The sequence below is a fragment of the Nicotiana sylvestris genome, chromosome 7 (assembly GCF_000393655.2).
Source record: "Nicotiana sylvestris chromosome 7, ASM39365v2, whole genome shotgun sequence".
NCBI classification, from domain to species: domain Eukaryota; kingdom Viridiplantae; phylum Streptophyta; class Magnoliopsida; order Solanales; family Solanaceae; genus Nicotiana; species Nicotiana sylvestris.
Window position 1 is genome coordinate 173,149,320 of NC_091063.1, and position 12,351 is coordinate 173,161,670.

At 37.5% G+C, this 12,351-nt stretch overlaps 2 protein-coding genes across 2 annotated transcripts; both read right to left on the bottom strand.

Annotated features, from left to right (window-relative positions):
- Window positions 1–122: 122 nt before the first annotated feature.
- On the bottom strand, window positions 123–6,676 carry LOC104219553 (uncharacterized). The gene is made up of 9 exons (XM_009770247.2): window positions 6,604–6,676; window positions 6,388–6,497; window positions 4,227–4,402; window positions 3,321–3,388; window positions 3,133–3,234; window positions 2,904–3,059; window positions 1,955–2,074; window positions 662–791; window positions 123–585 (listed from the first exon to the last, which is right to left on the bottom strand). Exons 2-9 carry the CDS (start codon window positions 6,486–6,488, stop codon window positions 476–478), a joined length of 963 nt encoding a protein of 320 aa, XP_009768549.1. The 5' UTR covers window positions 6,489–6,497; window positions 6,604–6,676; the 3' UTR covers window positions 123–475.
- An 828-nt stretch (window positions 6,677–7,504) lies between these two features.
- LOC104219552 (rho GTPase-activating protein 5-like) lies at window positions 7,505–12,125 on the bottom strand. Its single transcript, XM_009770246.2, has 5 exons — window positions 11,320–12,125; window positions 9,286–9,406; window positions 8,786–8,905; window positions 8,434–8,664; window positions 7,505–8,338 (listed from the first exon to the last, which is right to left on the bottom strand). The coding sequence occupies exons 1-5, from the start codon at window positions 11,769–11,771 to the stop codon at window positions 7,775–7,777; spliced, it is 1,488 nt and encodes a 495-aa protein (XP_009768548.1). The 5' UTR covers window positions 11,772–12,125; the 3' UTR covers window positions 7,505–7,774.
- Window positions 12,126–12,351: the final 226 nt, after the last annotated feature.

A 12,351-nucleotide genomic window follows, 5' to 3' on the forward strand; every position in this document is an offset into this window, starting at 1 on the left:
AGGGAGGGAGGGATTGAAATTTCCTCCAATTTTATCTCTTACTACGCAGATAAAAGATTTTTTATTCACTTTTTTGCCTCAAGAAAAAATAAAGAGAAAAGGTGTGTAACAGAACAAAGTAATAACGGCTTAAAATCAATAACAAACTGAACGAAGAGTAGTGCAACTCCCAGCACACAATATTACAGAAGACTGGTATCCTCAAAAGAAAACCGAACTGACCATTTTACAGACAAGAATGGTGAATTGACGAATAAAATAGCCAATGGCAGCCAGAAACTATGCTAGCAGAAAGGTACTATGTTCACAACTATGTTACAGGTTTGGATTGTAAGAAGACCTGTCATCATAAAAGTTGCCGAATTTCCCATTTCAAAAAAAAACTTGCTGAATTGCTACTCTGAAGCATGAGCTCCACTCTAATGATTCTAATGTTACATTCTCAGAGTCAACACCATGACCATTGTAACAGTCATTATCTCAAGCCGCAAATTGTAAGGACTGCCTCTGTTCCAGAAACACATCTGTCTTCAACAAATGGAATTGTCTTCCAAACTGTCAACTTCATATGATTATTCCAATCACCTAAAGTAATCTAAACATGGTTAGCACTCTTCTCCATCGCCATTCTCAATTCATTGAGAAAGAGAACTTTTCTAACCTTTGGTTTTGACATCCTTTTCTGTGCAAATGGCAGCATAATGAGAACTAGCCAACTCCAGGAGCATAAATTGCCAATTACTTGTAAGGTCCTTCGGATTGTCAAGAGAATCCACTACTATTTCACATGCCTGAAAGAAAAGTATGCATATTAACAAAAGCATCCAATGTACCTTGAGATAAAAGTATGCTATCTTCTACGAGTATAAGTTAGCTAGTACTTGCTCCAGCAGCGAAGGGGGAGCAGACACTTGTTTAAGAAGTTAAAAGGGTTTAAAGGACAGTCCGGTGCACTAAGCTCCCGTTATGCGCGGGGTCCGTGGAAGGGTCAGACCACAAGGGTCTATTGTACGCAGCCTTACCTTGCATTTCTGTAAAAAGCTGTTTCCACGGCTTGAACCCGTGACCTCCTGGTTACATGACAGCAACTTTACCAGTTACGTCAAAACTTAAACGGAGTAATACTCAGGAAAAAACAAGTTGACACGGAGTAATACTCAGGAAAAAACTAGTTGAAACAGAGAAAAAAGAAACAGTAAGAGGAAATTGCTCTGTCTGGACAACGCTAAAGAGTGCACCTTGGATGTTTCTGGAGAAGAAATATTTGCAGATATTACACATTTAATTCTCTCAAAAAGTCCAGCTTGACCACTTTTTCCGAAAATCATGGCTAAACCCATAGAAAGAACTCTATCGCGCTGATTGAACCCATTACAATTTGACATAACATGACATTTACCATCAATATTGCACCAACACAACATAAGCCCCTCTGAAGTAGTGGTAAAAGTTGAATAAAAGCTAAGTTGCTCGGACACAGTCGCAGGTGTCCGACACGGATGCGGACCTAGAGTCGGATCCTTCGAGATGTAAGTTCTAAGATTCGGGGATACAGGTCCTAGTACGGATACGAGTACAGAGATCCAACTAAAAATAATTCAAAAAAATAAAAATATCTCTAAGTTATGAGAAATTTTGTGAAATACTTACGTATAGCTTGTAAAGTGTGGGTTTCATTTTTATTCTCAAGTTGGAGATAAGTAAATGATCAATTTCCTAGATAAGGTATGCTATTTTCATCAAATTTACCCTAGTTTTCGTTCTGATTTCGGGAATCAAATTATATCTCGTTTCAAATTTTTCCGTCTGCCATAATCAAAGTACCCACAATTGTTTAACGAGATCCTATATGGATCTCATACCCACACTAATACTAGTGTCGTCTCAACATGGGTGCGGCATCTAAACTGCCATGTCGGAGCAACTTAGAATAAAAGTATCTGTAGTGGCATACCTCAGCACTTGAAATCTGAGACTGATGAAAGCATTCTCCAATAGCATTCCCAAGACGAATGGTAAACGTCTTGAATGGTGCACCGGAGAAACCCTTCCCAAGTGCTTTCACATATGCCTCCTGCAAGCAATATATTTCCACAGAGAACTCAACATAGCAGATAATTATGAGGAAATATTGATCCATGCTTCACATTTACCTAGCATACAAGCAGTGAAATTACTTTGTTCTTGGTTGATAAAGCAGCGAAGACTACATGTTCAAGAATATGGATCAGTTATGAGGCATAAAAGCCCAAGAATGGATCAGTACAAGTTCTACAGTAAGCTTGCTTATTTTCAATGCCTTCCCTCGCAATTAACACTTACTTAAGTAGAGATTATACTTCCATCTTAAGAAAGTCTGTTCCTTTAGGAACTCCTTCAGATCTTCTTATAGCCTAAGGTCCTCAACCTTTTCTCGTTATAAAATAGTAGAATACTACCAAAGATTATTCTGAGCCATTCAAGTTATCTGTTTTTATTATATGTCAGAGAAGTGCTCTCGAGCACCCCATCGAAAGACATTTGGTCGAAAGACATTTGGGCGAGCAGTTTCTTATATCCTGTCTCACCTGAGAAAGGATTACAATGGAAGTTTTGAAAAATTAATTGCCTCATTTTGAGAACTCCCGTCTTTAGACCTATTTGCATCTTTTAAATGTTAAAAGTGGGGCAAGATTTAAGGCAACTGCATGAGGTTCAAACAAGCAGCATCTGCTGAATGCTAAAATCTGGATATCACATTGCAACAACAACATACCCAGTATTATCCCACACCGCAGGGTCTGGATATCGTATTGCAAAGATTATTATAATTGAGTAGACAATTAAACATGATTCAACCGTAAACATGTCGATATCATCACAAATTTGAAAAAAAAAATATCAAGACCTCAAAATAGACTTACCTTTAACGTCCATAACTTTATAAACTCCTGGCGCTGGATATAGGGATCTCTAATAGCAGTCAACACTTCAAGTTCATGTTTGGAGAAGTATCTTCTAGCTAGAGTCAAAATATTGTGCTTTGTAGTTCTTTGCTTTTCCTCCACATCTACACCAATCTATAAATAAAATAAGTGATTTACCACTTACCTGAATTTATACACAAACTGACTTGAGAGCAAGAATGTTTACAGGAGAATTTATTGTCACGCCACAGGTTATTAGAGATGAAGTATGTGAGATGTTGAAATGCAAAGGAGGGGGCTCCCAATTGTAACTGCACGGCCAATCTACCTATTGATATATCCATATATAGTTAATCATACACAACTATAAACATACCGGAAGGAAAACATGAGCAAACCAATGAAAAGACAAACCTCTGGTTTCCCATGAACATTGTTCCTAAACTTGACGGATTTGGGTGTCACTGAAGAATTTATCTGATCTAGCAAAAACCAATGCCTTCAGCCATCAGTAAAATTCTCTTACTCTGCTATGATAAGTCGCAATCGAGCAGATTATTATAGAGAATTGAGCTGAGTTGTGATATTGCAATGAAATGGAAAACAACAACAACAACCAAAAAAAACCCAGTATAATCCCACAAGTGAGGTCTGGGGAAGGTAGTGTGTACGCAGACCTTACCACCACCTTGAAGGTGGAGAGAATGTTTCTGATAGACCCTTGGCTCACGAAAAGACAAGTAGCAACACCAAGAAGTAACAACAACAAGATAGCAAGAAAATGAAGCGAAAGGAATATCAACTAATACTAAATCTAACAACAATGGAATACAAGTGCAATGAAATGGAAAGACATTACAATTTATTTGAATTCTAGATTAGCAGCTAACAAACACATTTTCATTTACACTTCAAAATTAATCACAAAGAAACAGATAGCAGCCATAAGAACAACTGAATAACTACATTTGTGGAAGGCCGGCTGAATCTCTATCCCGACCAAATTATACATCCTTTAACCAGATATATATAAATTGCAACAACATGAACTAATATGCGAAACAGTGCTCATTCTCCCGTCATCTATATTTCGATCCGGATACATTAAACGACCACATTATTTGCATGCACTGAGAATAAAAAGAACATAACTAAAACAACTGCAGACAGAAAGTACAGAGACAATAGATGTGATACACACAATATTCAAACTGTTCATACTATATCAATTATCTTCTTGCAACTACTCAATTCTTTTAAGCAACAACACCTCGCCAGGAAAATTCAATTCAATACTAAAAAGACAACATGTTATCTTACATCTGGCAATGGTAGTTCTGACAAGCGCACGAGCAAGCATAGCACTTTTCCTCAGATCATCTCTTTGAAAGCTCAAAACTTTTTCAATCTCACATGGGGATAAAATTTCCATATATTTGTTCATAAGGTGTTCATCCTTAACCTCATTGGGTAGCACATACCATAAATGTATCTCCCTAAGAATCAAGGCATTAAGCAAAATAATTAAAAGAATCACCAAAGAATCATTCTTACTATGAAGAACAATTAAACAAAGAGTTTAAGTTCTGTATACGGCTGACAGTGTATATAGCTTAAGTCTTTTAACAAAGAGCCTAAGTTGTACATTGACAGCATAAAAAATACTTACACAATCACTTAAAAGATAATTACATGTAACTCTATTTAATAACATTAATTGGTAACATAAGTTAAATATTTCCGAGATTCAGTTTGGATTCATGTCGGGGCGTTCGAATATGGAAGCGATTCATCTGGTTAGGAGATTAGTGGAGCAGCACAGGGAGAGGAAGAAGGACTTGCATATGGTGTTTATTGACCTTGAAAAAGCATACGATAAAACCCGAGGGAGGTCCTGTGGAGGTGCTTGGAGGCTAGTGGCGTTCCGGTAACGTACATTAGGGTGATTAAGGATATGTATGATGATGCTAAGACTCGGGTGAGGACTGTGGGTGGTGACTCGGAGCATTTCCCTGTGGTGATGGGGTTGCACCAGGGATCGGCTCTTAGCCCGTTTTATTTGCCTTAGCGATGGATGTACTGTCGCGACACATCCAAAGGGAGGTGCCTTGGTGCATGCTATTTGCCGATGATATAGTGTTGATTGACGAGACGCGAAGCGGAGTTAACGCGAGGTTGGAGGTTTGGAGACGGACCTTGGAGTCTAAAGGTTTCAAAATGAATAGAACCAAAACAGAATACTTGGAGTGCAAATTCTGTGACGGGACCCATGAAGCAGACGTATAGGTAAAGCTTGATGCTCAAGTTATCCCCAAGAAAGCGAGTTTTAAGTATCTCGGGTCTATTATCCAAGGTAACGGGGATATTGACGAAGATGTAGCACATCGCATCGGAGCGGGACGGATGAAGTGGAGGCTCGCTTCCGATGTTTTATGTGATAAGAACATGCCGCCAAGACTTAAGGGCAAGTTTTATAGAGTGGTGGTTCAACCGGCTATGCTGTATGGGGCTGAGTGTTGGTCAGTCAAGAATTCCCACGTGCAGAAGATGAAAGTAGCAGAGATGAGGATGTTGAGATGGATGTATGGGTGTACCAGGAGAGATAAGATTAAGAATTAAGTTATCCGAGATAGAGTGGGAGTAGCTTCCGTGGAGGACAAGATACGAGAGTCGAGGCTGAGATGGTTCGGACATGTTAAGAGAAGAAGCATTGATGCCTCTATTAGGAGGTGTGAGAGGTTGGCCATGGTGAGTTTGAGAAAAGGACGAGGTAGGCCTAAGAAGTACTGGGGAGAGGTGATTAGACAGGACATGACGTTGTTTCAGCTTACTGAGGACATGACCTTTGATAGGAGGGTATGGAGGTCGAGGATTAAAGTAGAAGGTTAGGGGGTAGTTTTTAGTTGCTCACCTATAGTCTTAGTAGCACGCATGTCCCTTCATTTTCTTAGATTTTTATTACATTATGTGGTTTTGTTCGCCTCAGGTATTGTATCCCTTGTTGCTAGTATTTGGTACTACTTATCCTTTATCTCTCCCTTTTTTTTTCTCTTCCGTCTTTCTTCCTTTCTTGCTATCCACTTCTACTTATTACCTTTCTGAGCCAAGGGTCTATTGGAAACAGTCTCTCTACCTGTTAGGTAGGGATAAGGTATGCGCACAGATTAACCTTCTCAGACCCCACCCCACCTGGTGGGAACATACTGGGTTTGTTATTGGTAACATAAGTTAAATGATGAATAACATATTATCGCATGCTAGATTATAAGACGGTGTTTACACTTAGAATGTATATAACTTAAATCATTTAACAAAGAATGTCAGTGCACACAGGTCATTAAAAGATAATTACAGGTAACTCTATTTAATAGCGTTAATTGGCAAAGTAAACTAAGCTTGTTTGATAGTGTAAAAAGTTCATTACAGTAATCTTTTTCTGCAGAAAACTAACACAAGGAGAAAATGAAGAATTGAACCTTACTTTGGAGATGGGGGTCTAATAGGAGTTAAAGGTGGTAAAGAACTGAAATATTTCCCATGTATACAGCATTGGATCCTCATTCTTGAAAACCCACTAAGCATTTAAGTTCTCTGCAAATAAAACAGTGCAAAAATTGAGTCTTTTTTAGATGAACATTACAGATACGCTGATGTAGCAATTTCAAAAGAGCTAAATATGAAAAACCCATAAGCATACCAATTCAATAAATCAAAAAGTTTCACGAATTTGAAAGTTTAGAAGAAAATCCGGATTTTCTTTAAGAAGGTGAACCGGATAAATAGGATTTTTCGAATGAATTGTATTTTACCCCCTAAAGCGTATAAGATGTGATACCTTACACCCATGAAGAATTGTTATTGGCGTTTTGGTTGGAAAGCTGGTTGAATTTTTCTTTTCTTCTTTTTTGTTTCATTGCAAATTTTTCTCTTTTAGTTTTTCAAACATTGTTTTTTAAAGATTATTTTTTAAAAATATTGGAAAAAGTTACTTTTTCTAAAAAGAAAAATTGCAAAAAAAAATTCACTACTTAAGCAACTAGGATGAATTTTATACTTTATAATTAAACTCAACTCAATTGCAAAATCAAACTTGAAATGTTGTATTATGTGACTATTAGGTGTATGTAGAAATTAGTAGTGCATTCAGACCATCCATATCCACTAAGCAATGTTGGACGTAGAGTTAATCGGTACGTGTGGTATAAGTTCATATGAATCCAGTAATTTTGACGCGAATATAGCATATGTGTTAAGAAAATTCACTAATAAACTATAAATAATTAAGTTTGAACCCAATAGGTTATGAGAAAAATGGTAAAGTTGATGTCATGTGACATGAAAACATCCTCTTGCAAAAACAAAGGGTAAGATTGTATACAATAGACCCTTGTGGTCCGACCAGGAGCTTACTGCACCGGGTTACCCTTTTAACCCAGTAAATCTAATGAATTATAGTAAAATTCCCAACTCAAACCCATAAAGTTCAAATAGTAGATCTAGCTCTGCCACAAAGAACCAGAAATCACTATTGCAATCACACAAGTAATTTTCCCCTATAGAGTGGTGGTCACTTCTTTTACGTCAAAAGGAAGACAATGTTGAAAAATTGAAAACCACAGCAGTATTCAACTTAGAAGCAAACACATAAATTACATTCATCCTGTTAGTTTCCCCAGCCAAACATGCCCATAGGGAAAGGTGACAGAATTCCTGTTTGAACTGCTAATGAAGTAACTACTATGCAAGCACAGACTGAAAAATGACTCCATTACAACAGAAACTGGATAATACATTGTATTTTTTTTCAAATATAAATCACAACCATTTGACTTCTTGATGAGGAAGCAATGCCTGTTGTGGTGAGTCATTCATCGCCAGGCTTCCACCCTTTCTGTCGTTGAATTCAACCTATCGATGATTCTGACCCCCTTCCCTTTCTCTACATTCCCAGCTACATGAACTATTGGCCATTCGTTGCCTTTCTTCGATCCTCTCAGACTAGAACTACTTGAATGCACGCTTTTAGTCCTACGGATTTTTGGTTGAATTCTTCCACTTGCTAAATTGACATTACCAACTCCGACCTCATCCGTTTTGCTGTCACGCAGGTTTGAGATTTCAGTGAGACAATCACCGAGCGCATGGGATTCCTTCACAACTTTAATCTCTCCCGTGGTAGAGTTAGCAGTACCACTTGAGGGTCGTCCTTTGGATATAATGATATCCTCCTCCTCCTCCACAATTTCATTAGACTTCTGACCAACTGGTTGGAATGAACTATGATGTCCATTTTCGTCGAATGGCTCCAGTTCTGGTGCAGGACCAGCTTCTACAATACATTCTTCTCTGTCTTTCAAGGTCCGAAGTATTAGAGTCTTGAGAAAGTTCATAACTTGAACCGCATACATTAAAGCAGTCAAGGGATCCGCCATCTGCAGGCAGAAAAGATTATCTAAGAAATGCAATAGGAGCAACGATATGATTTTGATCGCGTTTCTTTTAAACTGGATGAGAAGTTTTGAACTACCTGTGTCATATTTGGAGCGAAGACCATAGCTATATTACGTGCATTCATTTTGTTAAAACTTTCCAGTTGAGCAACGTCAGCCATCAAGTTAATAGCCCAATCTAATAGAGCAGCTTCAGTTGGTGGAAGAAGTCTCACAAGCCGAACACACTCTTCTTCTGATTGTGCACGCATAATCTCCTCCGGTGAGAGAGAGTCCAGAACTCCCCTCGGCAACTCTCTGAACCAAGCCTATACAAGTATCATCACTTTATGTCAATTACTAGAGAACACTCTAATAATTTGCTCTCTCAAGAATTGCCGGACAACGTCGACGAATATATTCTCAGAGAAAGATGCAGAATATTATTACCTTTACAAGACCTGCTAAGCAATGGACATCAATGTTATCTGGAATAATTCCCCTATTTAGTTGCTCCCTGACAAATTCTTCTTGGCCATTTTCAGCATTGATCCTGAATATCCCTTCAGCCTACAAGTTGACAACCAAATTTCATCACTGAAAAGTTATATTCCCTCTGTCCCAATTTATACGACACTCTTTCCATTTTAGTCCGTCCCAAAAAGAATGACACCTTTCTATATTTAGTAACAATTCAACTTCAAATTTTCCTATTTACTCTTAATGAGATGATTTATAGCCACACAAATATCTATAGCTCGTTTTAGACCAAAAGTTTCAAAGTCTTCCTTTATTTCTTAAACTTCGTGCCCAGTCAAACATTGTGATATAAATTGGGACTAAAGGAGTATAACTTATGAAACCTTTAGGATAACACACAAGGGATTGATGCCTAGTCAATGTTTAAATGATCAACATGACGGAGATTAAGAAGTTGGTTTTCCACACACCTGCAAGCCACCTTGAGCATATAATCGTCCTTGCATCATCAGAAGGATTGTGGGGACGCTATTTCCTCGGGAGTCAAATGAAAGCTGCATACAGTCTGTCGAAACTCCAAAGACTCTTGTACTGCAGAAAACAACAACACCATCAATTAGACTAACAATCTGAACATCTTGTTGCTCACTATATAAAAGCTCAAAACAAGGATATGATCTAAAGTTCTGGAATACAAAAGAAGTTACGCGCAAGTAGTGTCCCATCACAAAACATGTGCAATATTTGAGATGGCTTTTCAGTACTAGGTGAGTTTTATCTTAAAAATTAATAAAAGCAAAGTATTAGAATGTAACAGGTCCACATGAAGTTGAATGGAAATAGAGGATTCATAATGCCGACCTTGGCTAGTTTGAGATTAAAACGTACTATTATTGTAGCAAAAAGGAGAAACTTAAGAGCTACTTCTATGTCGAAAGATACAAGTTCAGAAGACCTCGATGTATCTCCAAATGGAATTGGCTCGTAAGAAGCACCTAAGCCGTTTAGATTGAAGAAACCATAGGACGGACTTCTCCAATTCATTTCCCCCAATTCATCTTAAAAGAACCCATAGTCAAGCTAGTTGAACACACCATCCGTTTCCTTCTGCCCTCCACTATATGAACACAACGAATGAATCAACGTTTATGTCTCCTTCGACCTCTCAATCCATTTGTTATCGAAAACCGTACCAAACATGGGAAATAAATCATGAAAAGTCTATCCCGATGGTTTCCTCATTTTAAATGGGTCACATGCTTCTCATGAACCAATTCCGTCAAAGATAACTACCTCTATGTGTTTTAAATACAACAGAGACTAAAAGTGCTCAGTTTTGATAAATATAAAGGGCTAAAATTGCTCCATATTTAACGGACAAATTTTGTCATTTTCTCTACTAAGCTTCCATCTGTTTCTCTGTATCCTTTTCTGAACCATTTTCACATAACAAAAAACTGACTTGCTAATATGTAATAATTTCTCCATTTACTTCATGAAAATTATGCGTAACATAGCCAGTTTTTCCTGCCAACCTAATATGTGAGCGAATTTTTGGAAAGCTATGTTGCACGGACTCTCCAAAACAGCTGCCGCACCCGTGCCGGATCCTCCAAAAATGTACTACTTTTGGAAGATCCGACACGCAACCATCGACATTTTCGGAGAGTCCGAGCAACATAGATGGAAAGTGTAGTCATCTTGAAGAAAGGAAAATACCAACTTAAAGCAAAAGAACATGTTGCTTACTTCAAATCTAAATATAGGCTGTTAAAGAAGACAAGGATGCACCAATCATCAATTCATGAAACATGATTAATCAAATACTTGTGAATTCTACAACATAAATTATTAGCTTTCCCATTATAATTTAAGCCACAACATGTGCTGGACATGGCTGTCAATGTCTTAAACAACTAATTATTTTTCTTTTCTAATGGAACCTACACACATGTTAATATATCTAAAAGAAGCCTAAAACCCCTCTCAAAATCCCATTCAACTATTTGAAAAATGAATGTGACATATAAAAACTATAATATCAAATGTCATTAGAACCCAAAAAATTAAAAACAGATACAAGTGAATCCGGATTTAGTCGTGCTCCAACCATAATTTTAAAGCAAGCTGGCAGAACTTTAAAGCACACTACCAGAATTGCTTCAAAATTCCGACGCGGGACTAGTTTTTCAAAAAAGATTCTTAACGGGGTTAAAATATAAACGATAGTTGTGAAAACGTCCCTCCAGCATAAAATTTACACCGAACACCGAGCGAAAAAAGAATAAGTCAACTCGGCGGTGCACTAAGCTACCGTTATGTACGAGGTCCGAGAAAGGGCGGACCACATTTCTCCAAGAAGCTGTTTCCAGTCACATGCTAGTAACTTTACCAGTTACGCCAAGTCTACCTCACGAGCGGGGAACCAATAAAATAAATAATAATCTGCAGGTTAAGAGAAAAAATTCTTTTTTTTTGAGGAAAAAAAAAATACACAAACAAACCTGGCACTAGGAGGTCTTCTGGGAACATCAGGTTCAAACTCAACAGGAAGTCCAAGAAAGCCATTAAAACGATCAAAAGTAACATGAGCTACATGTCTAACATTACTAGGCCAACTAATCTCCATTGACGAAGAAAAAGAAGAAGAAAGCTGGTGTTCTTCAACACTAAGAATATCAAAATTGCTACTACAAGCAACCAAAGATTTCCTAAAACCAGTAACCAATAATGTTAAAAGAGACAGCTGATCTCCCTCTTCTCTTTCTCTCCTTTTTCTCTCTCTAATTTTTCTACCAAAAATACCTCCTTCTTGTACCTCTGTATTGTATACATCTACATTGGGTCCACTAATAACACTCTCTTGGTAAGACCCATCATTATCTAAACATGGTATACTAGTAATGGAGCTTGAACATGAAGTAAACTGAGATGGGGTTTGTATAATTTCAGTCATTTTCAAGAAACCAAAAAAAAAATGAATTTTTTTGGTGGGATTTTAATGAGAGAAAAAAAAAAGCAAGAAAAGTTTGGTGTGTAAAATTCTTTATAATGGGGTTTGGTAGATTAGTAGATTAGAGAGAAAGAGACCAAAGAAGAAGAGTTGGATTGAAGTAAAGGTTTGGTTTTGGGAAGGTGAGATATTAATATCACATCATCACTTTCAATACATTCTCTCATTTGATACACTCTTTTTTTTTGGACCTATTTTTATGGAGTATTTATTGTTTCTATGTAGGGAGAATTTAGTGCAGCTTGAGAAAAATAAGAGAGGAGAGACTAACTTTAGGAAGAAGAGAAATGAGTTTATAGAGCAAAAAGGGACTAAGAAGGCTAGCTTTAGCTGGAATTGGCTCCTCTACCCATGGCACTTTCTATGTATTTTCTCTTCATAAATTTCTATTGTAAGTAATGACAGACATAGGCAGATCCAGAATTTCCGGATGAGTTCACCATTACTTTTTTAAAAAAAAATTAAACCAAAAGGTACTTGATCCCCTGACTTAGAGAAGCAGAAGCAGTTTTGGAGAACTAGA